The sequence below is a fragment of the Megascapheus bottae genome, chromosome 14, assembly GCF_031878675.1.
Source record: "Megascapheus bottae isolate mThoBot1 chromosome 14, mThoBot2.hap1, whole genome shotgun sequence".
NCBI lineage: Eukaryota > Metazoa > Chordata > Mammalia > Rodentia > Geomyidae > Megascapheus > Megascapheus bottae.
In genome coordinates this window covers 53729293-53753616 of record NC_143522.1, presented here as the reverse complement: position 1 = coordinate 53753616, position 24324 = coordinate 53729293, and the positions used below count along the sequence as shown (strand labels likewise).

The window sequence follows — 24324 nt, the reverse complement described above, 5'->3', positions numbered from 1 at the left end:
TTGCAGAATACTAATGAAGAAACAGGTCTATTTTATATAGGCAGTAGAGGAACCTAAGTTTGTGGGGTTTCTGCATTTCATTGATTCTGTATTAATGCCCCTTCTGGAGCCAGAAGATACCATTCAGATACCATTGGTGGGCACTCCTACCCTGCCCACTTCTAACACAGGAACTGGGAGAGCACCAGCTTGGATACCAAGCCTGGGCTCTCCACCCTATGCTGCTGCTGTGAGCCAGCCAAGCTTAAGCGTGGCACTCTGTGTCCCTGGTCTCCTCTATCTGTCCATTAAGAGGCTGGCCAGCTGATCTCAGAAAGTCATGAACCGTCCTGAAAAGTCTATACATCCACATGAAAAATCTAGCAGCTCATTCACCCTCCTTACCACCTAGTTGAAGCTAAGTTAAAAAAAAAAAAAACAATTTCAACTCTGGTTAACCCATTTATTAACACAATGAAAAAGAAGTCACTTTAAAAAGGAGTATAGCATCAAAAATGTAGTTACCAGCACAGAGTGGGAGAATCGGTTGCACATATTACTAAAAGGAAGGGAAAGACAAGGAGTCAGGGTGAGGTTGGCCAAGAAACAGAGTATCTGCTAAAAACCCTATGGCTATCCTTCCAATTCTCCCACTGTCATCCAATTATTCACTCCTGGACAGGGCTTACAGCTGGAATTGGTTTAAGAAGAACATCCAGGGAGTCGATCTATAAACTGGAAAACGGAGACATGGAGGGAATATGTGTATAGAATTCCAAAGAATCCTCTTGCTGAACCTCACAGAGGTAAACTGGGAGTGAGTGGGAAGCTTAATCCAGAGCCTAGTTCAGCCACCAACTGGCTGTGCAACTATGGTCTGTGCTACAGGCATTTGCACTGCCAAGTGTGCTGGTAATTTGAGCTGGGCCAAAAGACTGGCAGCGCTCCTGGAGAAGAAAAGCTACCTCAGGGCTTAGCCAGAGCAACAGTGCTGGTCTTGATTTTTTCCAGCAGTAGCAGTAGCAGCAATTCAGAGGAGAGAGTCAGCAGCACACACACTTAGGGGAAACACTCTCACCACCAGAGTGGCCTCTGAATGGTGGATCTGAGAGAGCTCAGGTTTGATTCTACACAGCACAGATCCAGAAAACTGGGAGGTGAGCCAGATAAAACCATCACTCCATGCAGGGTCTCAGGAAGGCAGCACACCGTGGAGATCATAGGAGACAAAGAACAGATTAAGACAGAAAGAGCAGAGGGCTGTGGTCTTTGGTGTGGGGTTGGAAGGGGTTGGGAGATAAAGCCACTTAAGTCTCTGGCTGTGTACTGGACATCCACTTCAGATACCCTTTTCCCCTTGGAACAGAGGGGATAGGAGGGATGAGTTTGGTCTAGCAAAAGCAGCTTTTCAAATAGAGATGCTACACTTGGCATCAGATTTCTGGTTCCAGAGAGGTTAGCAATACCAGCAGGGGTCTGCTGTTTCTATGGGCTGGTGTCAAATGAGGTAGGTGGCCCGCCCTCCTCCCCTCCCCCCCTTCTCTCCCCTGCTGATAAGTGGGGGGGGTGGTAGTTGGTCATGCTCCCATCCTAAACCACTGTCCTTATGAGGGGGACTGGAGCCCTTCCTTTGACATCTGGGAAGGTCAAGTCTGGCCTAAGCACATTAGCAGGAAGCTAGGGAGCCAGCTCTCACCCCACAACCCACGAAGGTTTGTGCTAGTGATGACTCCCCAAATGTACTTGGGTTGGGAAAAGACACATTTCATTTGTGAGGTCCAGAATCACATGGTTTTATGATTAAGACAGCCAGTAAGACTTGGGGGGAGGCTGCCCATCACCAACCCCCACCCAGGAAGGGGAAGACGACACGGGGAGGGGTGGAAACCTTTGATCCTGGACTATTTTAGAAGAGGACTTTGCTACCCACCCCCACACCAGTGTAATATGGTCAGAGGCCCATATATGACAGCCTTTGGCAATTTTTCTGAATACCCCAAGCTAGAGGTCTTTCTATAGGGACCTTTATCCCTAAGTCAAGGCAACTCAGCAAAGCTTTACGAAGCAACTTCTCTACAAAAGGCACAGTGAGGGCCTCCGAAGGCAGAAAGCACTGCTTAAGGACAGAGAGAGGCCTAGCAGCAGAAACCCAGGTCCCTGGGGGCAAGAGGATCCCCTACTCCTCTAGTTCACTGCTCCAAGGCCCAGGGGTGTACTGCTCTTGGCAAAGGTCTTCATCAGATTACTGGGATAGACGCACCCCAGCTTCTCTGGGGTTGGGAAACCCCATACTCTATAGAGTGTTAGGCTCAGCCGATCCCCAATATAGAAGGGCCCCACCCACTTGGCACTGTTGCCATTCCTGGGGAGGGACAGCAAGAGGACCTGGTCACCTACATTCCACTCCTTCTCCTGGCTCTCCTGCTTGAATCGCCGGTTCTCAGCTTTCTCGCTGGGCTTTTCCGCCACCCTCAGATGCAGCTCCAGCAGCTCGCTGAGCAAGGGTAGCAGGAAAATATCCATCTTGAGTCCTTCCATGTTAGCACTGCTCATCTCCCACCACAGGGGCTTGGACAGTGTCACGTCATCCCCTGTCAGGACACGGGATGGGCTGGCCTGTGGGGAGGAGGCCCTGAAGGCCAGATGCAGCAAGGGCAGGGAGGCCGCCCACTTCTTGCCATGTAGGAAGATGAATTCCTTCAAGGCTTTCTTGAATCCCCAGTAGGTCTCTGAGCTAGCCAGACAGCAGAACTGGAGAGCCTTACTCAGGCTGACAACCTGAGCTCCCAGGGCCAAACCACAGCTCATTAGGACATGCCGGGCAAATTGGGGGCCTTGGGCGGCCTCCAGCTTCACAGGAACACCCCACCTGGAAAATACATGTTGCAGCAACAGCTGGGCCACCGCCGTGTGAGTGTAGGGCTTCAGTGGAAACGCCTCCACCCAGCGGGTGTTGGGGTCAGCCACAATGAGCACGTGCTTATAGCCGTCTTCACTTCCGGTGACTGGACCTACCACCTCCATCTGCAGGTTTGCCCATGGAGCAGTGGACCTGAGGGGCCACGGCGACTCAATGGCCTTCAGCTCGCAGCCCACAAGGTTGCGGGGTTCACAGAACAAGCAGCTCCTACAGTAATCTTTCACGTGTTCCTGCATGCCAGGCCACCAGCCCAGCAATCGCACTTTCTTGTAGGTCTCCTCTGGCCTCTGGTGGCCCCCTACAGGGACATCGTGCACAGAGAAAATCAGATCCCTCCTGAGTTGTCTAGGAACCACCCACACCATGGGTTTTTTATCTCCCTTGAACATAAGCAGGCTACTCTCCTTATCCAGGCTGAGTGACTGAGAGGCAGAACTAAAAGGGGAGGAGCCAGGTATCCTCTGACCAGCCCGCAGCTTGGCCATGATATCTACTAGGGTGCTGTCACTCAGTTGCAGTGCTAGTAGATTGGGCTTCTTGCTCGTCACCTGCGGAGTCACTACAGGGACTGGCACATCTGTTGGCACATTCCAGCACTGCCCACCTCCCTGGGCACCTTGCTTAGCCAGAGTGTCGACAGTCACCGCAAACAGAGAGCCCCGGTAGGTGGTTCGGTAGAGAAATGGTGGGGATGAGAGCCTAGAAGAGAGGGATATGATGTAGGAAAGCAGCCTTGGGTGAGGGAGCGGGGCCCCATCAGAGGAGAGGAAACCCCTGGCCCTCCACAGGGGCAGCAGCTCCCACAGGAGGCTGAAAACCCAGCTGCAGTGGGTAAGGAACACTACCGGGAACTGGGACTGGCCAAAGCGCTCCAGACCACAGGCCACAGCTGCCAGGTGGGCGTATGTGGGCGTGGAAGGGGAACAGGAGAAGGAGAGGGAGACAGGGGGGCTGGTGGGAGACAGCACGTAGAGACCAAAGCCAGAGCACCACTCGTCGTCTCGGTAGAAGCAGTAGCCTGACATGTGGATACAGATGAAAGTAGACAGGTCAGAAAAAGGAGGCAGGACCTGGAAGAATTGGGGTGTGGAGGAAGCAGGTGTCAGCATCCGGTTTTCCTCCTGCAGGCCCGGCAGGAGGGTTACCTCTAAGGCCCTTCTGCCTTTGTCCTGTACCAAGAGGGACCATCGGCTCAGCCAGGCCGTGGGAAGCCCACGGCCCTGTTGTGTCTCAGGGTCTACAGTGGCCCGGGAGGTGTAGGAAAGATCTAAGACCACTGGGGTGTCTCCAAGACAGTGGGAAAAATGCTTGAGGGCCCAGGCCACTGCATAAGGGCTGTCCCCTCCTGACCAGGGGCCCTCGCTGTGCTCATCAGGGACCAGGGGCTTCGAGGTATAGGCGACGAGGTGCTTTTTTCCCAAGTGCTCTTGCTGAAGGATGGCTGTGAGTGCCACCTGGCTCACGGTCACCTCCAGGCAGAAGGGCAGCTGGGGGTTGGGGGCTGTCAGACAGAGGACAGACACCAGGGCCTGTTTCAGGGCCAAGAAGGCCTTCTCATGCTCCCGGTCCCACTGCCAGTCTGGCTTCTGTTTGAGGAGGCGATGGAGGGGACACACAAGGGCTTCGTAGTGAGGGATGGCATCCCGGTGGGAGTCCACAAACCCCACGAAGAAGGACAGCGCTGTGAAGTTTCTGGGGATGGTCATCTGAGCCAGCTGAGCCAGGATCTGCTGGCAGGGGGCGTTTCCATCCCACGGGAGGTCTGGGGTGGGCGGGGTCGCCGCTGGCAGGAGGTCAATGTCTAGAGCCTGGTCTGAAGGGTCGTGCACGCTGAGGCGCTGAAGGACTTCCTCCGAAAGGGAAGGGCACTCCACACCGAACGGTGACTCCAGAGAAGGATCCAGACTATCCTCCTCAGCTGCTTCTGGCATCCCTTCCCTGTCCCTCGGCTCCCTTTCTTCCTTTTCCTCTCGGGCTTCTGCCCCATTCTGAAGATCCTGCACAGGCCCGGGGTCAGAGGCCTCACTCACGTCTGAAATGCTGGCTGAAACAGGAGGAAGGGTCTTCCACACCTTCAAGAAGTTGCCAATGTCCATGTCCAATCTATAGAGCAAAACAAGTCACGGGAGAAGGACAACCCCCAGAGGTCATTGAAGGGGAAACTCACTCCACGCCTAAGCATCATGGCTTAGTCAGATCTATACTTGTACCTGCCAGAACCTCCGCATTACCGACATGTCTGTGCTTTGAAGTCTTAGCAAACAAAATCCTCATCCATCAAGATACACTTAAACTAGTGCTAAGCCAATGGCTTCTAGCCTAACCCATTAGGGAAAGGATCACATATGAAGTAAAGCGTGACCCATGGCAGGATAATCTCAACCTCATTTCCCACTGGTGAAAAGTAGATGTCAAGGCCTGGCATGGGCAAGATCCCTGCTGGACCTAGGAAATGGAAGATGGGTTGGAAAGTGACCAAAAGCAGACGATGGCTAGAGAACTAGTGACCAGTGCTGCCTGCACTGACAACGTGACCCTGGAAATATCACTCTAGTCTCAGATTGCTCTCAAGGGTCAAAGAAGATGGTTACCATGACAATATTTACTCAAGACACATCTCCTTAAAACCTTTGCAGGTACGGGTGGTTCCTGCCTACAATCCTAGCTACTCAGGAGGCTGAGATCTGAGGATCCTAGTTTGAAGCCAGCCAGGACAGACAAATTTGAAAGACACTTATCTTGAATTAACCAGCAAAAACCGGGAAGCTCAAGTGGTAGTAGAAAATCTAAGGGAGAAAGCCAGGCCCGAGTTTAAGCCCCAGAATTGGCTTCAAAATAATAATAACAATAACAATAAATAATAATACCACTTGTAGAAGGATACATAATAGTACTAAAGCTTGTAAGTCAAACGTTAAAAGCATCCTGTAAGTGGCTGGTGGATGTGTCTGTATGTAGTGGAAGTATAAAGATGTGAAAAAACCAAGTGGTCGTGTTTATTATTAAGCATTAGACACACGGTGGTTAGTACAGTCAAGAAGGCTTTGATGCTGGGTACAGTGGCTCACACCTATAATCCTAGCTACTCAGGAGGCTGAAATCTGAGACTGAAGTTCAAAGCCAGCCCACTCACTAAAGTTTGTGAGACTCTTATCTCCAATTAACCACCAGAAAACCGGAAGTGGTGCTGTGGCTCAAGGGGTAGGGTGGTAGCCTTGAGCTGAAGAGCTTAGGGGGAGCCCCCAGGCCCAGACTTCAAGTCTCACAACTGACAAAAAAAAAAAGAAGAAAAAGAAAAAAAGAAGGCTTTGATCAGTCCCTGGAGAGCTGGGGAGGGGAGGCAGGAGAGGTCTGAACTTTTACCTGTTTGGCTTCTTTAGAAATTCATCCAGCGTGGGTCCATCACGGCCCAGAGGGTCATCTGGTACCATGAAGAGATTCCCCGCAAATGTGAAGGGCAGCAGGCTGAACCCCGGAGAGAAAGAGGCATGTCACAGATAAGCTCTTCACTCCCCCATGTCCCCCAGCAGTGCCCCACAGACCGTCAGACCTCCTTTCTCCAGATACCTGGGCTGGTGATGCGAGCACTGCTCCCAGGGCCCTTTTCCTTCCCCAACATTCCTCCTTCTGCGGGGTTCCCCCCACCAGAAGGATAAATTCACATCCCTAGGGAGTAGCTCACCGCTCTGTGACCATCACTTTCTTGGAGTTATTCGTCAAGACGTGAATCTGCTCATTGGTGACAATGATGCCATCTGTCTCTTCTGCCAGCTTTACCATGAGCCTGTATGGAAATAGGGGACTGCAAAGGACAGCACAACCAACCCCCTATTATGTGGAGACTAGAAAAATGAACTAGGCAGGTGCAAGTGGCTCACATCTGTAATCCTAGCTCCTCAAAGAGATGCACATCTGAGGATCATGATTCAAAGCCATGCTAGGCAGTCCACAAGACTATCCACAATTAATAGCCAGAAGGAGAGCTGTGACTCTAGCATAGACAGACAGCCTTGAGCAGCACTCTGCTGCTGAATTCAAACCCCAGGACTGGCACAAAAAGGGAGAAGGAGAGAAAGAGAGTAAAAGAGGAAAGAAGGCAGGGAGGAAGGAAGGAAGGAAGGAAGGAAGGAAGGAAGGAAGGAAGGAAGGAAGGAAGGAAGGAAGGAGCGAGCAAGCGAGTTGGGTACAGGTGGCTCATGCCTGTAATCCTAGCTATTCAGGAGGCTGAGATCTGAGGATCGTGGTTCAAAGCCAGGCCAGGCAGGAAAGTCCATGAGACTCTTATCTCCAATGAACCACCAGAAAATTGGAAGTGGCACTGTGGCTCAAAGTGGTAGAGCACTAGCATGCTAGGCAAGCACTCTACCTAGGACCAACTCCCAGCCATATTCCAGTATTTCTTTGCCAATGCAGGACGTTCCTATGCACACCAAGACATACACGGGAATATGCACTAGCATGTACAAACACAAATTCGGGAGGAAGCAAACACATTTTCCAAAGACAACCTCTTTCTAAAGAAAGTGGTGATCACAAAAGTAATCAAAAGGTATTTCTCCACTCTTGGAAGTTAGTTTCATTCTAATTACCCAATCCTGCTATTCCACAAGTGCCCGGCAGGGGTCATTATGCAGACAACTCATCTTCCCTCAAACCCAGTCCTGAACAAAGAGGATGTTAACCACCTTAAACTTAAACCAGGGAGGGGCGGGGATGGGGGGAAGCTGAGTGGCCCATTCCAAGCTCTGAGACTGGCTGGATAGATGGTAGATGTCAGCCAACAAGGGAGGTGCTAAGGAAAGCCAAGATCTCTATCTGCCAGATATCAACAACTCTAGACTATGGCAGGGCCTTGCTGCAGTAGAGACAGAACAGATTCATCCAATAATGCCAAGCCATGGCTCTTGACAGCCCACAGGCCATGGAAACAGAAAGCCAGGAAACTCAGGGATGACCTTTTTACCTGGAAAGAGCTGACCTTGAGCTCTCTCCACACAGTCCTAACTCCCTACATATTTGCTTCCATTTCCCCAGGGAAGAGAGACAGGAGTCCACGTCACACTCCATCCGGAACCACCCCAACCCACCGAGAAACCTGGAGAAAGCCATACCTGTAATCATAGGTAGAGACCTTCTTGACATTCTCCAGCTGGGAAGGGGTAATTGAAAGCATCTTGAGTGAATGGAGTTTCGTCAGAAAGTGGCTCTCTAGGGAGGGAGGGGGTAAAAGAGAAGGGAGAGAGAGACCGTGATGGGGTAGCATGAGAGTGGAGCCAAATGACAAGGAGAAGAAAAGCTGAGTGATGGAAAGGTTGGATGGGGATAAGTGTATCTCACCTTGCACTCTCCGGTTCTTCCTCAGCTGCCAAGTGGGCACAAATACAGTGATCTCCCGGTGTCCCCGGTTCCAGAAATACTGCACCGCCATGGCAATGCCTCGGCAGGAGAAAAAGTGCTGAAGACCGTGCCTGGGGAGGGGTGGGCAAGAGGAAAAATGAGCTTGCTTCATCACTCTTCCCTCAAAGCCAGCCCCACATCAACAATGACCTCCTCCCTTCCCTCCATCTTCAAACATCCTGTGAGCAACCACTGGATACGCAACCCTTGCAGATACTGTGGATGTGAGCTCATACATGCACACATGTGTAAGCTATGTGCATGCTCAGATATTAGGGACATAAAAGATGAGAGAAAGAAAGCAGCCTCTAGACTTGAGATTGAAGAAAAAAAAAAAGTCCCTGATCACCTATTACATGCTCAGAGCATGCTCATCAAGAATAACTACTCTACGGGCTGGGAGTTTGGCCTAGTGGTAGAGTGCTTGCCTAGCATGCATGAAGCCCTGGGTTCAATTCCACATACACAGAAAAAGTCAGAAGTAACACTGTGGCTCAAGTGGCGGAGCACTAGCCAGAAACAAAGGAAGCTCGGGGATAGTGCCAGGCCTTTAGTTCAAGCCCCAGAACTGGTTGAAAAAAAAAGAATTCTATGCACTGCCAGGGGCCAAGTGACTCAGTCCTGTAATCCTAACTTCTCAGGAAGGTGAGATCTGAGGATCCTGCGTCAGAGCCAACCCAAGCAGGAAAAGTCCCTGAGATTTTCATATCCAATTCACCAACAAAAAGTCAGAAGTAAAACTGTGGCTCTGGGCTTGATCAAAAAAGTTCAGGCACTAGCCAGGCTTTGGTGGCTCATGTGCAACCCAGCTACTCAAGAGGCTGACGGCTGAGATTCCAGGACTGCAGTTTGAAGTCAGACCAGGCAGTAAAGTCTGCAAGACTCTTATCTCCAGTGGAGTGTGCGTGTGCACACTCACACACAGACACACACAAACACATGCATGCACACACACACACACACACACACACACACACACCAGAAATGGAGTTTTAGCTCAAGTGGTAGCACACTGGCCTTGAGTAAACAAAAGTTCAGGAACAGTACCCAGGACTGGCACCCCCCCCCCAAAAAAAAGGAAGGAAGGAAGGAAGCAAGGAGAGGAGGGCAGGAGGAAGAGAGGGAGGGTAGGGAGGGAGAGAGGGAGGAAGGAAGGGGAAAAAAAAGAAAAGAAAAGAAATCAAAGCAGAATACTGGTGGCTCACTCCTGTAATCCTAGCTACTCATGAGGCTGAGATCTGAGAGTCACAGTTCAAAGCCAGCCCAGGCAAGAAAGACCATGAGACTCTTATTTCCAAATAACTACCAGAAAACTGGAAGTGGGGCTGTGCCTCAAAGGGGGTGAATCCCAGTCCCTGAGTTCAAGACCCAGGGCACACACACACACACACACACACACACACACACACAGTATGGCTACTCAGCATAAGCCACTCCCCTCCCGTAGTTGTCTCATCTGAATCCTTCTACCCCTCTGTACCTCGTCCAGCCCCCAGCCCACGCACAGTACTCACACCATGGCCACGCTGCTACCATCGATGACCACTCTCCTCAATCTCTGGTTCCCAGGTTCTTCTGACAAGGTCAGCTCGAAGGGCGTGTTCAGGGCCTCGTGGTACCTCTGGAAGCTGGTCACTGTGCTGTTTGCTGGTGGCTGGCAGGGCAACTGCCTCGCAGCCCCTTCCCAAGCCCCCAAGAGCCCTTCCTTCTGGCACTGGTGCTTACTGCTGGGAGCCAAGGGGCTGCTGGAGTGATTCCCCGGCCTCCCTGCCTCCCCCTGGCCCATTGGTAAAGCATCACTATTACCTCTTGATGGATGCTGGACTTCATGCTGCAGTTCGACTGCATCCAGGGCTGAGCCAGCATCTGTGGGTACGTTCTGGGCTGTGGGAGCTCTGGAAGTTTTGGGATCTGCTTTGGGGACTGTGGGTGTTTTGGGGGGTGCAGGTGCTTTGGGAGCTACAGATCCTGTTTGAGTTTTAGGTGTTTTTGAACCTGCAGGTAATATTTTTGTGGCACATGTCTTCGGAGCTGCTTTTGGAGCTGTGGGCACCACGTGACCTGCTGGCTTTGTCGGGGCTGAGGGCACTTCAGGAGCTGCAGGCTCTGGGAGCACTGTGCACAACTTGTGGGCTGTTGAAGGCCCGTTGGGAGCTGTGAGGGACCCTTTAGCTGGGAGTGGGCCTTCCTCTTTGGCCACTGTGGCAGCCATAGGCACTTGGAGAGTGTCAGGCACTGCTGGAACTTCCGGGGTTGCCTGGGGTGTCAGCCCCTTTGGAGCCGTGGGTCTCCCCTGAGCTGTGGTCACTCCCAGCTCCGTGGGCAGTGCTAGAGAGGACCCTCTTTCCAGACTCTTGCAATCTGACCAGATAGGTCCTTGATTCTCAGGCTCAACTTGAGTTTGAGCTTTGAGTGACAAGGTCAAGGGTGAGCCTGTCTGTGGAAGTGGTGGACTCATCTTATGGTTGACACCAGAGCCCCCTGGGACCACCAGTACACTCATGACTTTTGGGGGGGTCTCTGGCCTCAGACAGTTCTGTAGAGCTATCTCTCCTCCCACCTCCCCACCCGGCTTGCAAGCTGGGCTTTCTTCACTAGGCAGAGCAGCTGGCTCCTTCTGTTTCCACTCCAGATTTAAGGGCGAAGCATTCTGCCCCGGCAGCCTCATCTGAAGGGGACCCAGTGGCCTCTGCCAGAAGGGAAAATTGAAGCAGGCCTGGGACAGGAGGCAAGCCAGGTGGAGAGAATGCAGCTCATTGATTGTCCAGAAAGATGCTGTAATGGTCCCAGGCCACAAAGGCCCAGTGGTTGGTCCCGGAGCCCAGGCCTTCCATGATGGACACGCACCCAAGGATGATACTGGAGGCTGGAAGGAGAGTTTGTCTTCCACTCTCTGTACCTGCCTTTGCTTCAACAAGTCTTGGGGGTGGCGTGCAGAGTCCTGGCTGCTGGTTGCTAGTGCTGGTCTTTCCTCTCGAGAGCTGTCTGTGCCACCCTTGTTGTTGTGAACAACCCTAAAAGAAGCCCAAGTTAGTTAAAAATGTAGAAAGATGCCAGGTATTCAAGAGGGTGAAATCTTAGCATTGTGATCTGAAGCCATCCAGGACAGGAAAGTTCATAAGACCCTTATCTCCAATAAACTATAAACAGCAGAAGCTGTATGGCTCCACTTCTAGCTAGCCTTGAGGGGGGGAAAAAAAAAAACAACTCAAGGACAGTCCACAGGCCTTGAGTTTAAGCCCCAGGAGCAGCATAATTTGAAAAAAAGAAAGAAAAGTAGAAAGGCCAGGTGCCAGTAGCTAAAGCCTATAATCCTAGCCTGTAATTCTCCTAATCTCAGAAAACTGAGATCATAGTTCAAAGCCAGCCCGGGCAGGAAAGTCCATGAGTGGATTTGAAAGCCAGAAGTAACTCAAGTAGCAGAGCACCAGCCTTCAGAGAAAAAGCTAAGAGACAGTCCTCAGGCCCTGCATTCAAATCCCACCCAGTACAATTGGGAAGGGAAGGGGGAAGGGAAGGAAAGGAGGAAGGGCAGGAGGAGGGATGGAGGGAGGGAAGGAAGGGCCAATTCAAACACCAAACTCCTATTATTTCTTGGGTAGAGAAGCAAGGACAGGTCAGGCAAGCCAGAGACGTTATCCAGAACTCACCGAACCAGCTGATTTGCTGTCTCCTGCAGTGTGCCCTGGGTTGGGACTAGAGACTGGGTAGCTCCCGAGCTCATTAATCGTTTTGGGTTTTCTGAGCCCCTGTTCTGGAAGGTCCCTATTTCCAGGAAGGGCTCAGGAGACTCTTCCACAGACACCACGGCAGAGTCTTCCTTCTGCTGCTGAGACAGGCAGATCAAGACCTCTGGGCTGGAGTGGGGGCTGGAGATGCCCAAGTGGCTGAGCCACTCAACAATGTCCTCTTTGCCTGCAGCATCTCGCACCAGGCTCAGCAGCAGCTCTTGTACTGCTGGGGGCAGCTGCAGGAGATCCCCTGCATACTGGTCACCACGGATCCACAGGAGCGCCCCAAAGGCCCTCGAGACCTCCGCTTCCCAGATCCCCCGGGGAGTTAGGAAGGAAGCAGGACCCCAGCGCAACCTGGCCACCAGCTCCTCCAGCCAGTTCTGGGTCATGGTGAAAGACTCAGTCAGGCCACCCACCATCAGGGAACCGGGGGGGCCAGGCACTAGATAGGCCAGGGTTCTCCAACAGAGGCAGTCCAGGAAGAGGCCCTGGGCCCCAAGGAAGACGCAATGCAGGACTGGTGGATAGCGAATCTCCTTCCATAGCTCTGGGCTGCACAGGCCTTTCAGATATTCCTGCACAACATGGACAGGGCAAAAGAAAAGCAGTCTGTTACTGAGCTGCAGCTGACTCCAGCCTCCTTACCTGGAAATCCAGCCCCATCTTAAGCGCATGTCCTCCTCCTACCTACTCCCCCAGTGCCAGTTACACACATCGTCATCCTCACATCTCATCTGCTTCCACAGAACACTGGGGAGAAGACACACAAGGGAGGAGAAAGAAGACCCAGATGTGGAGTTAAGAGATCTAGCTCTACTTCTATCTTGGGGTCATTAAATGGGGAGTGTGAGGGCAGGGGATCTAGAGGTATAGCACCTACCTAGCAAGTACAAAGCCCTGAGTTCAAGTCCTGGTAACACACACACACACACACACACACACACACACACACACACACACACACACACAGAATGCAATTGGAAATCAACATGTTCAGAAGATAAGTCAAACTCAAAAAGCTAAATATCATATATTTTTTACTCACGTGGAAGCTAGACCTAAGGAACATTTTATATATGAGGGAGTGCATGATCTGGAACCATTTAGGAGGATGAGAGGAGAGTGGAGAGAGGGAAAATGAAAGATAGAGGGTAGCTGGGCACTGGTGGCTCAGGCCTGTTATCTTAGCTATTGAGGAGACTGAGACGTGAGGGTCATGGTTCAAAGCCAGCTGGGGCAGAAAAATCCATGAGATTTTTTTTTTTTTTGTGGGTCATGGGGCTTCAACTCTGGGCCTGGGAGCTGTCCCTGAGCTCTTCAACTCAAGACTGTTGCCCTACCCCTGAGCCATAGCCCCACTTTCTAGTGATTAATTGGAGATAAGAGTCTCACATTCTTTAGTGCCCAGGCTGACTTTGAACCTCGATCCTCAGACCTCAGCCTCCTGAGTAGCGAGGATTATCGGCATGAGCCACCGCACCAGGCCAGGAGAGTCTTAGCTCCAATCAACTTCCCCCAAAACCGGAGTAAAGCTGTGACAGGGTGCTAGCCTTGAGCAAGAAACAGCTCAAGGACAGTACCCAGGCCCTGAGTTCAAGCCCCAGAAACAGCAACAAAAAAGTAAAGAAAGAGGGTGAATAATTTCAAAAATACATCGCAACTATATTTAATAATAGAAGAGCAAAAGGCATTTCAGTAATAGCTGATAATCAATAGGAGCAAGAGATGGAATTGTAAGAAATCTGTCATTTTCTCATGGCTTCAGTATCTTAATCTGTAAAATGATAGATGAAACTAGATACTCCAGGGCCAGTCCTCTGGCATTAGATAATTGTGATAGCTAGGGACATAGGCTGAACCTGGGGCAAATTATTTATTATTTCATCCACCCATCGAGCCACCTGATTCCCCATCTATAAGAATAGATTCTATGTCACAGACTACTTGAAGCTTCAGTAATCAATACATAGGAAGGGCTTAAGTGTTGGGGACTGACTGTGGGGTCAGTGACCGTGACTGTGGGGTCAGTGACCTTGGACCCGCACAATTGAGTACACAAGGAAGTAAGCTCTTATCATGATTTTGGGCTGTGTCAATAGCTTCTCATTTAACCTGTTTGGGACTTGATAGCTTCTCATTCAACCTATTTCAGACTTGATACTGTTTGTACGAATGTAGCCCCTGGCAGTTCCCTAGTTGAAAGAAGTGTATTTAAGATTGAGAACTGGAAATAAACTGGGCTACGGTCTTGGGCTACAGGCTTCTTAAGCTGTGGCTCCTGATTTGGGCTGTAGCCCTCCTGAACCCCATCTGTTTGTCTCTCTTCTATTTTTTCCTAGTCCTTGCCCCCTATTTCAGGAATCCCAATCTGCGAACCCTGGTTTGCTGCCGGTTGGCCCCGGCATCTGGAGCCCGAACAGGGACCCTGAAAATCTGGGACGAAGGTGAAGGACCCCTCCCTGTGGTGAGTAACACATCGTAGGACTATTAAGAGAGTATAGTCAGGAGTAAAAATTATGGGTCAAGCTAATAGCCATGGGTTGTTTCTACCGATCTTAACAGGCCTATTTGAAGCCCACGGAACGTGGGTGGAAAAAGGGGTGCTTCAGAGCTTCCTACAGTTTGTCGAGGAGGCATGCCCGAGGTCTATAGAGGAGGAATTCCAAAAAGCCTGGCAGCGGATAGGAAAAAGAATTCAAGATTATTATGATGTATATGGCCCCGAAAAGACCCCAATAGAGGCTGCTACTGTATGGAATTTAGTAAGTGAATACATAGATCCTCTACATGAAAATGCTGAACTTAATCTTGAATTAAGGGAACTTTATGAGTTAAAGGACCCTTCTGAAGAACCTGAGGCTGAGCCATATGCCGCAGCCCAAGAGAGTCTAAGTGAGATCTTGAAAAGGGAACAACAACCAGTAGATATTGAGTATCAGAATTCAGGTTTGAATACCAAGGAGGAAAGTTATGATGAGTCAATGGAGGGCCGGGTGGCTACGATAGAGAAGAAGTTAGAAGAAATGCTACATCTTCTATCGAAAATGGGGACAGAGCAGAGAGCCCCCCCAGAAGTAGGAAAGAAATATGACCCTCAGGCCACTATGGTGTCTGATTCTAAACCTTACCCCTCACACCCACCGCCTCCGGCTGCAGCCTTACGGCCTCAATCCCTTTCTCAACCTTTAGGCAAGCCTAAAGGCCCTAGCAACAAGTCCCAAACAGGTTAAATGAGAAGCTATTGACACAGCCCAAAATCATGATAAGAGCTTACTTCCTTGTGTACTCAATTGTGCGGGTCCAAGGTCACTGACCCCACAGTCAGTCCCCAACACTTAAGACTGTGCCTGACTTAGAAGGACCTTTCAGTTTACCCACGGCTCAAGGGTGCCTTCCCCAGAATTTTAGTCCACATCTACCTGACTTTAAAAGTAGAGTCCTTTCCACCTCTTCTGGCTGACTACCATGTGACTAGTAGATAATCCTGGGAGGTTCTTACTTAATCCCCCTCTAGGACAACTTGTAGCTGTAACCATGGTAACTGTTGCCCAGATGAAGAGATAAGTTGCTGAGCCAGTGTCCAAGGTTTTGAAATGCCCCACTGATACATACAATGTCTAGTCAGAAGGAAGACCTCTGCCTCTCTGGCCCAATCAAGAAGAAGAAAAGAGTCTGGGAGACACTGGGTTCCTCTACTCTCGAGCTGAATTTCACCAGCACAGGTCCTTGAGCTAAGATTACAGGCACAAGCCACAGGCAACCAGCCCAAATGACTTTTAGACATTGAAAATGTGATAGTTAAGCCGAGTGTCACTGTCTGTGATCCCAGCTACTTTGGAGATGAGGCAAAAGGGTTGTTAAGGCCATCCCAGGCAAAGTTGTCCACACTCCATGTCAAAAACAAAATACAAAAACAAACAAGTAGCCAGGTGCCAGTGGCTCACACCTGTAATCCTAGCTATTCAGGAGGCTAAGATCTGAGGATCATGGTTCAAAGCCAGCCTGGGTAGGTAAGTCCTTGAGACTATCTCCAATTAACTACCAAAAAAAGGAAAAAGCCAGAAGTAGAGCTGTAGCTCAAGTGGTAGAGCACTAGCCTTGAACCAAAGAAGCTCAGGGACAGTATCCAGACCCTGAGTTCAAGTCCCTGGATCGCACACGCACGCGCGCGCACACACACACACACACTCAAACAGAACACCAACAGTTTGGTAAAATGTTTGAAACGTTACCCCAAAGCTTCCATGTTAAAGGCTCAGTTCTCAGCTTGACGCTGTCGGGAAGATCTAGAGCCTTTGTGACGTCTTTGTAGAAAACAGTTAGGTCACTGTGAATACACCCTTGAAGGGATGCTGGAAACCTATCCTTTTTTTTTTGCCTCTTTACTTTTTTAGCAGCCTTGAAAAAAGCTGAAACTATGAACCCGAAGAATCTATTTTTTTTTTTGCCAGACCAGGGGCTTGAACTCAGGACTTGGGCACTGTTCCTGAGCCTCTCTGTGCTCAAGGTTAGGGCTTTAACACTTGAGTTACAGCACCACTTCCGGCATTTTCTGTTTATGTGGTACTGAGGAATTGAACCCAGGGCTTCATGCATGCTAGGCAAGCATTCTACTACTAAGCTACATTCCCAGCCCAAGTCTTTCTTATTTATAGGTTGTTTATTGATCTCAGGGATTTTATCACAGTGGTGGAAGGCTAATTAATACACTGACATTATTACATAAAAATTGTACTGAGAGGTCAAAGGATTAACAATAGGTACAAAAAATTAGACAGCAAAAAGTAATTAAAGTGAAATCATTGTACATATCAGTGTATAGACATGCATATGTGGATAGGCATAACTAAACAGCCACTAAACACAGACTTAACAGAAAACTAAAACATAGCTGCATTGGGAAGAAATGGCTATAGAGTTAAGTCTGACCATTGGAAATAAGAAAGACATAACATCTGTAACTGATGAAAAGATGATAACATCTAGCTGCATGTCGATGACTGACACCCATTACCCTAACTATTCCAGAGGTTGAGATCGGGAGGCTCCTGATTCCAGGCTAGCCCAGGAATACATACAAAAGCCCTTCTCAAATGAGAGCTGAGCACAGTGCTGCACTCTGGTCATCTCAGCTCCCACGGAGGCTGAGATCCAGGCGATTCAAATTGCAGTATAATCTGGTCAAAAAGAAAAAGGTTGTGAGATTCCATCTCAGTGGAAAAAGATGAGAGCAGTGGTGTGTGCCTATCATCCTAGCTAAAACGAGAAACACAAAATAGGCAGTCTTAGACTAGGAAAGAGAGAAAGGAAGGGAAGAGAGGATTGTAATATGTACATGTGTGTATATACATATACACACATGGGTACATACATACATGTACACACACAAATATACTTGTATATGTGTACATATATAGATATATGTATATATACATAGGTATGTACATATATATGTACACATATGTGTATCTACATACATACATACATACTTTGGTAGAAATGCCACAGCAAGCATCCATAGGGAAGGGTACTGACAAGAGGACAGACAGGAAATCACTATCTTCTTTTTTTTCCATGGTCATGAGGCCTGATCTCAGGGTCTAGGCATATCACTGAACTCTTTTGCTCAAGGCTAGCACTCTATCACTTTGAGCCATAGCGCCACTTTTGGTCTTCTGGTGGTTAAGTGAAGAGAAAAGCCTCATATCCTGTCCAGGCTGGCTTTGAACCATGACCCTCAGATTGCAGCCTCTTGAGTAGCTAGGCTTACAGGTGTAAGCCATTATCTTCTTTTATATCCATATTCACCATTCTGGGGCTTGAACACAGGGCCTACACATTGGCCTTGAGGTTCTTTTGCTCAGAGCTAGCACTCTACCACTTGAGCTGCAGCACCCCTTCCAGCCTTTTCTGTTTATGTGGCACTGAGGAATTGAACCCAGGGCTTCAATGCATGCTAGGCAAGCACTCTACCACTAAACCACACACAGCCCATTTTTTTTTTTTTGCCAGTCCTGTGCTTAAGCTCAGGGCCTGTGCTCTATCCTTGAGCTTCTTTTGCTCAAGGCTAGAACTCTACCACTTGAGCCTCAACACCACTTCTGGCTTTTTCTAAGTATGTGGTACCAAGGAATCGAACCTGGGTCTTCGTGCATGCTAGGCAAGCACTCTACCACTAGGCCAAACTCCTGGCCCATCTTCTATAAACTTTCAAGTGTGCTTTTTTTTTTTTAAGAGATTACTTGAGAAAAATTTAAGTTTAAAGAAAGAGGAATTAGGTACTTGCAACACAATTAGGTAGTTGTTTCACAGTCAGCTGGTAGGGAGAGTATAGTCCAACTTGCAGCATTTGCCAGTTTCTATGGTGTAAATACTCCCAGTGTGGCTATGAATATTACTCTAGCTTAAAAAGTTCCTGAAATTGGGCGGGGAGTTTGGCCTAGTGGTAGAGTGCTTGCCTCACATGCACGAAGACCCGGGTTCATATTCCTCGGTTACCACATACATAGAAAAAGCCAGAAATGGTGCTGTGGTGGTAGAGCCCTTGAGAAAGTCCAAGGGCATTGCTCAGGTCTTGAGTTCAAGCCCTGAGACTAGCAAAATAGAATAAAATGAAATAAAAACTTTTTAAAAAGTTCCTGAAATTTTAACAATGGTTCAGGAGAAGCCAAGTCCAGCACTCCTCCAACCACAGTCAGCTTCCTTGGTTCTTCCCACAGTGTGAGAAAGGACAGGTCAACTTCCAAAGTGCACATGCCTAGCCATGGCCCAGAGTTCCAGAATCAAGATCCCCAAAGTAACCACTCCACCCAAAGTTCAATACCCAGTACCACAAACATGAATAAGCCAACAATAAACCACCTCTACCGTCACTACCTACAGTGTGAGCTCAGGGGCATGCACTTGCTTGGCTTCCTTTGCTTGGTAGGCAGTGCTCTCTCTAACACTTGAACCAAGTTACTGACCTTTATTTTGTTTTAGCTATTTTTCAAATTGTCTTTTTTTTTTCAATTGGGGAGCTTGAACTCAGGGTCTGGGAACTGTCCCTGAGTCTCTTTGTGCTGAAGGCTAGTACTCTACGCCTTGAGCCACTTCCTCAGATACAATCTTGTGCTTTTATGCACAGGCAGATCTCTGGTCACAGTCCTCTTAACCTACACCTCCTAAGTAGCCAGGATTCCAGGTGAGCAGCACCAGATGTTCTCTTTTTCCATAATCTTTGGACTCCCATCTTCTCCAAAAGGGAGAGGCAAACATGCCACCCTTTCTTTCTAATGCCCAGCCCAATCTCAAACTGTTGTAAGGAGGGCAAAAAGAACAATAAAGGCTTGTCCCTGTTTTGTTTTGTTTTGCCAGTCATGGGGCTTGAACTCAGGGCTTGAGCACTGTCCTTGGGATTTCTCAAGGCTAGAGCTCTATCACTTAAGCCACAGCACTACTTCCAGCTTTTTCTATGTATGTGGTACTGAGGAATCGAACCTGAGTCTTCATGCATGCTAGGCAAGCACTCTACCACTTGACCAAACTCCTGGCCCTAGAGCATCAGCTTTGAGTGAAAAAGCTAAGAATAGGAAGCCCCTGAGTTCAAGTCCTAGTACAAGCACAAACACAAACAGAAGAAAAAAAAAACCCTCTCCTCACTTGCTGTTTTCTCTTCAGAGAAGCCAGGATTTTGTCAAGAACATGCTTTACTGCGATATCTTTGATATCTTATAGTCCTATCAAAGTTATAAAACAATTTAAAAGTACCCAAGATTTACCCAGAAGTCTAAGTGCATATGATATACAAATACAGCTAGGCCTTCTTCAACATGGTCCTAGATCTTTCTTAACTCCTTCACTCAGACCCAAACAAGCTAGTCTACCAGACAGCCTTTATACAGAAGGCCACTGACTGTCAAAGTCCAAGATTCTGTGTCCTACAGCTGGGATTGCCATCAGCCAGCCATACCACTCCCATGTGGAAAAGACAGGGAATATTCAGATAGCCTCTCACTTTACAAACAAGGAGACCAACACTTAGGGAAAAAGTCTTGCTCATTTATACAGCTATTTAATAACAACAGTACCCAATATCTATTCCTTACAGCTCTCCACATTTTTGCAAAGTATTTCAGCACCTATTATTTCAGCTATCTCTCACAACCTCTCTACAAAAATGGGCATTTTTTTTTTGTCAGTCATGAGGCTTGAACTCTGGGCCTGGGTACTGTCCCTAAACTCTTCAGCTCAAGGCTACTACCCTACCCTTTGAGCCACACCCCACTTCCGGTTTTCTAGTGGCTGGTTGGAGATAAGAGTCTCTCAGTGTTTAGTGTCTTGGGTGGCTTTGAACTGGGATCCTCAGATCTCAGCCTCCTGAGTAGTTAGGATTACAGGTGTGAGCCACTGCACCCGGCCAAAATGGGCATTTTTATATGGTTTTATATATAAGGAAAATGTCCCCCCAAATAGCAAATTATTTGCCTCAGATTCCCCAGCTAGAAGAGAGCAAACCCTAATTTCAAACTCTAACACACTCCTAAATCTGGGACCTAATTTGGTGATGACATGTCAGATTAGATCTCTTTTTTTTTATTGTAATTAGTAAAAGGGTTACATGATATTTGCCAGATAGAAGGTGCATTAATTCACATACATTGATACCCTTTCACATGTCTTGGTACCCATTTCCCTCCCCCGCCCCAGATTAGATCTCTTAACCCCTGGAACAAAACCATATCCTTCTCCCAAAATTTCTTCCTTCTATTCTCTGGGCAACATGGAAGAGAGTGACCCCATAATCACCTCTCTTTCAGTTCCCACCATTCCCACTTTTTTTTTCCCTCTGCCAGTAGTGAACCTTGATCTCAGAGCCTGGGTGCTGTAACTGTTTTTTGTGTTGTTGTTGCTGCTGTTGTTCTTTTGTTTTTGTTTTTCTCTCAAGTCTGGTATTCTACCACTTAAGTCACATCTCCTTTGTTTGTTAATTGGAGGTAAGTCTTCTTCCTTAAGAAATAAGATCCTGGAGCTGGGAGTTTGGTCTAGTGGTAGAGTGCTTGCCTAGCATGCACCAAGACCTGGGTTCATTTCCTCGGTCCCACATATATAGAAAAAGCTGGAAGTGGCACTGTGACTCAAGTGGTAGAGCATTAGCCTTGAGAAATCCCAAGGACAGTGCTCAGGCCCTGAATTCAAGCCCCAGGACTGGCAAAAAAAAAAGAAGAAGAAGAAGAAGAAGAAAGATCCTTAGATCTCAGCCTTCTGAGTAGCTAGGATCACAGATGTGAGTGAGCCCCTAGTGCTTAGCTCTGCCACTAACAGTGCTGTAAAGGCAGGGGGAGAGGGAACTGAGTCACTGGATTTACCTAGCAGGGCTTGGATTAGGAGCACTATGTATGAGAGTACAAAGCCCCAAGAGGCAACAATGGGAACTAGCACTGCCAGGCCTGAACTAGCTGAACTAAGACTTCAGCAAAGAGCAGAGGAGCAAGCACTCACTACACTCTGGGAGCCAGAGATGTGGCTTAATGGTAGAGTGTTTACCTTGTATATATAAGGTCCTGTGTTCAATCCCCAGCACCACGAAAAAAAAAAAATCAAACACAGTATATCACTCCACAAAAGGCTGACTTGTGGTATTGCATAGTAACAAAAAGATTCAGAACCCAACAGAGTCTTTCTAGGTTTTTTTTTCCTTTGTTATAGTTTTGGTACCTGTTCTGGGGCTTGAATTCACATACCTCTTCTAACTTTTTGCTGGTTAATTGGAGATAAAAGTCTCACGAACTTTCCTTCCCTGGCTAGTTTTGAACCATGGTTCTCAGATCTCAGCCTCCTCAGTAGCTAGGATTACAGGCATAAACCACCAGGGCACTCAGCAAGGGCTCTTCCTATTAACCTACCCTATTCTAGCTTCTAAAACTTTTTCTCTCTAGCAGATCTAGCACATCTGGTCTCAGTAGACACTCCTCCCCTCCCTTCCACCTCTAAGGAACTGAAAACCCTCCCTGCCCCCAGTACCTCTGTCAGAACTAGAAAATTGCTGATGTAGCAGCTCAAGGAGGGGATGAGGGAGGAACTTTGCAGGCAGGCTGCCTTACTGCGGGCTGTGCTCTGGGCCTCCACTGCCCCGGCCTTGATCTGGAATACTGTGTGTCTGGGGGAAGGTGGTCTGGGACAGAGAGAGGCTGTAACATTTCTACTAGGAAAAGATAAGGGAATTTGAGGGAAGGGGGAGAGCCAGAGGCCCAGGCAAAGAAGCAGCTAAGGAGAGAAGGCAAGGGGAAAGTACGGGAGACATACTATGCGACTTGGACAGGCCCTCAGTCTCCTCCCAGGTCCTCACTCAAGCCCAAGGACTGCAGTGCTGCACAGCATCTGCATCCGACCCTGAGCCCCTATAGGAGGCTATCTAAAATGTGAGGCAGAGTCCTGGGTTCTGGTCCAAGCCCCACCATCCCACACCTACTTGGCCCTTAGCACTTAGGCAGGCCTCTCTCGCTCCCTGGTCTCCAAATTCCTCATTTCTAAAATGCCAGCATGGCTTTGCAAGTGTCTCTGAAGACCAGCTCCCCCTCCCCGCCACCCCTCCCCCACCTTCAATCTTAGCACCCCGTCCTACTCAGGATTTAAGAAAGATTCAGGCCTGCAGTCTCCGTGAAGAACAAAGGGGTGTGTTGCAGAGCCACAGGACTAAGAGGGCCTGGACACCGGTGTCCTGATGGAATCCCGGGGCCTGGCCAGGGGCTGGTGGGCTATCACACACGGGAAGACACTCCCAGAGCATCTGAGGGACAGCGGTGACACGCAGGAGCGGGGTGGGGCAGAAAAGGAAGAAGGAACTGGAGGGAAGGGGCTGGGGCTGGGGCTGGAGGCGGCAGGACGGCCCTGCACTCACTACCTGTAGACTCCACTATGGAGTCCACTTCGGGGTCCTCGGGGGGGCCGCTGACTCCCGAGGAGTGGCAGCCAGAGGCGTGGGGCCGGGAGAAGCTGTTTACCTTGGCCTTGCCCGTGTTCTCCCGGGGCCCCTCCAGCTGCAGCCAGAAGTGAGAGGTGTCGGGGCGGCTCTGGAAAGCGTTCAACTTGACCCTGAAGATGCGTTGCACTTGGAGCTGCTGCCGCCGCACCCGGGGCTTGGATTTTGTCTGCACCATTAACCATTCCAGCGCCGGGGGTTCGCCCCCGGACAAGAGCATGGCTGCCCCGCCCGCCCCTGGAGACAGCCCGAATCACAGTGTCACTCGAGTCTCAGCCAGCCCGACTCCGCAGCCCCCGGGGGCCCCCCGGAGCCTCGGCCACGCCCCCTCCGCCGCGCCACGCCCCTCCGCCGCGCCACGCCCCCTCCGCCGCGCTCCTGCTGACAGCCGGAATCAGAGTCACCCTGGTCCCAGCCTGTCCCGCACAGCTGCCCCCGGGACCCCACGGAGCCCCGGCCACGCCCCCTCCGCCTCGCCCCGCCCCTCCGCCCGGCCCCTGGAGACAGCCGGAATCACAGTGTCACCCGGTTCCCAGCCAGCCCGGCGCGGCAGCCCCCGAGGCCCGCCGGAGCCGAGGCCCCGCCCCCTCCCCAGGCCCCGCCCCCGGCCCCTCCGCCACGCCCCGCCGCCGCCCGGGCCCTCCCCGCCGCTGCCCCCGGGACCAGCCCTTCCTGCCGGCCGCCCCTCCTCGCCCTCTTTTCCTGCACTCTGCCCGGCCCTCTAGGAAAAAACTGTGGACTGGGTCTCCTGGAGGGGCGTGGGAGGAGGGGCGGGAGACTGGGCAGGGATGAGGGGTGGGGTGGGTTCTGGAAACCTCTCCCTCCCAACCAAGTTTGGGGCCCAGAGCCAGAACCTGGGGGCTCAAGTTAATTTCACTCCACGTTCCTCTGTCTCCGGTGAAAAGGAGAGGGGAGGGGAGGAGCGAGCTTGTCTCGGAGACCCTTTCTGAGGTTTGAACGGGGGTGGGGGAGGGGGTAGGCTGGCTTCCCCGAGGGATCAGGTACCTCGCTCCCGGTCACCTTAGCCTAGAAGGAAAGGGTTAAGGGAGAACCGGAGAGGCTGGGGCTGTACCAAGTCTGGGCTGGAGACCAAGCAGGAAGGGAAGGGTAACAGCACCGAAGGCCCAGCCCCCTTGTCAGGTCTGGGGCCGCCCCGGGCTGGCCGGCAGCCCAGGCCTTCCCGAAGCCCCCGGGCTGGAGGAGCGGGGGGAGAGGCCGGAGTTTTCAGACCCGAGTTCCCCCCTCCCCCCGCCAGTATGAAGTCACCGTGAGGGAAGGGGTAGGAGTTGCAGATGTGCTGTTACTTAAGCGGTGCTCTGGTGCTTGCTGTGGGC

General features: G+C 50.2%; 1 protein-coding gene across 1 annotated transcript; it reads right to left on the bottom strand.

Moving 5' to 3' along the window:
• Positions 1-428: 428 nt before the first annotated feature.
• Nynrin (NYN domain and retroviral integrase containing) lies at positions 429-23254 on the bottom strand. Its single transcript, XM_090345312.1, has 8 exons — positions 23013-23254; positions 11947-12605; positions 9811-11310; positions 8237-8367; positions 8011-8107; positions 6582-6683; positions 6263-6364; positions 429-5002 (listed from the first exon to the last, which is right to left on the bottom strand). The coding sequence occupies exons 1-8, from the start codon at positions 23208-23210 to the stop codon at positions 2164-2166; spliced, it is 5628 nt and encodes a 1875-aa protein (XP_090201438.1). The 5' UTR covers positions 23211-23254; the 3' UTR covers positions 429-2163.
• Between the last annotated feature and the right edge of the window lie 1070 nt (positions 23255-24324).

Excerpts from the sequence above, each read along its gene's own strand:
- Nynrin (XM_090345312.1), bottom strand. The coding sequence starts at position 23,210 with ATGCTCTTGTCCGGGGGCGAACCCCCGGCGCTGGAATGGTTAATGGTG. Across the intron at positions 11,311-11,946 it reads ACAGCAAATCAGCTGGTTCG|GGTTGTTCACAACAACAAGG; the intron begins GTGAGTTCTGGA and ends GGCTTCTTTTAG. Across the intron at positions 8,368-9,810 it reads GGTAGCAGCGTGGCCATGGT|GCACGGTCTTCAGCACTTTT; the intron begins GTGAGTACTGTG and ends ACCCCTCCCCAG.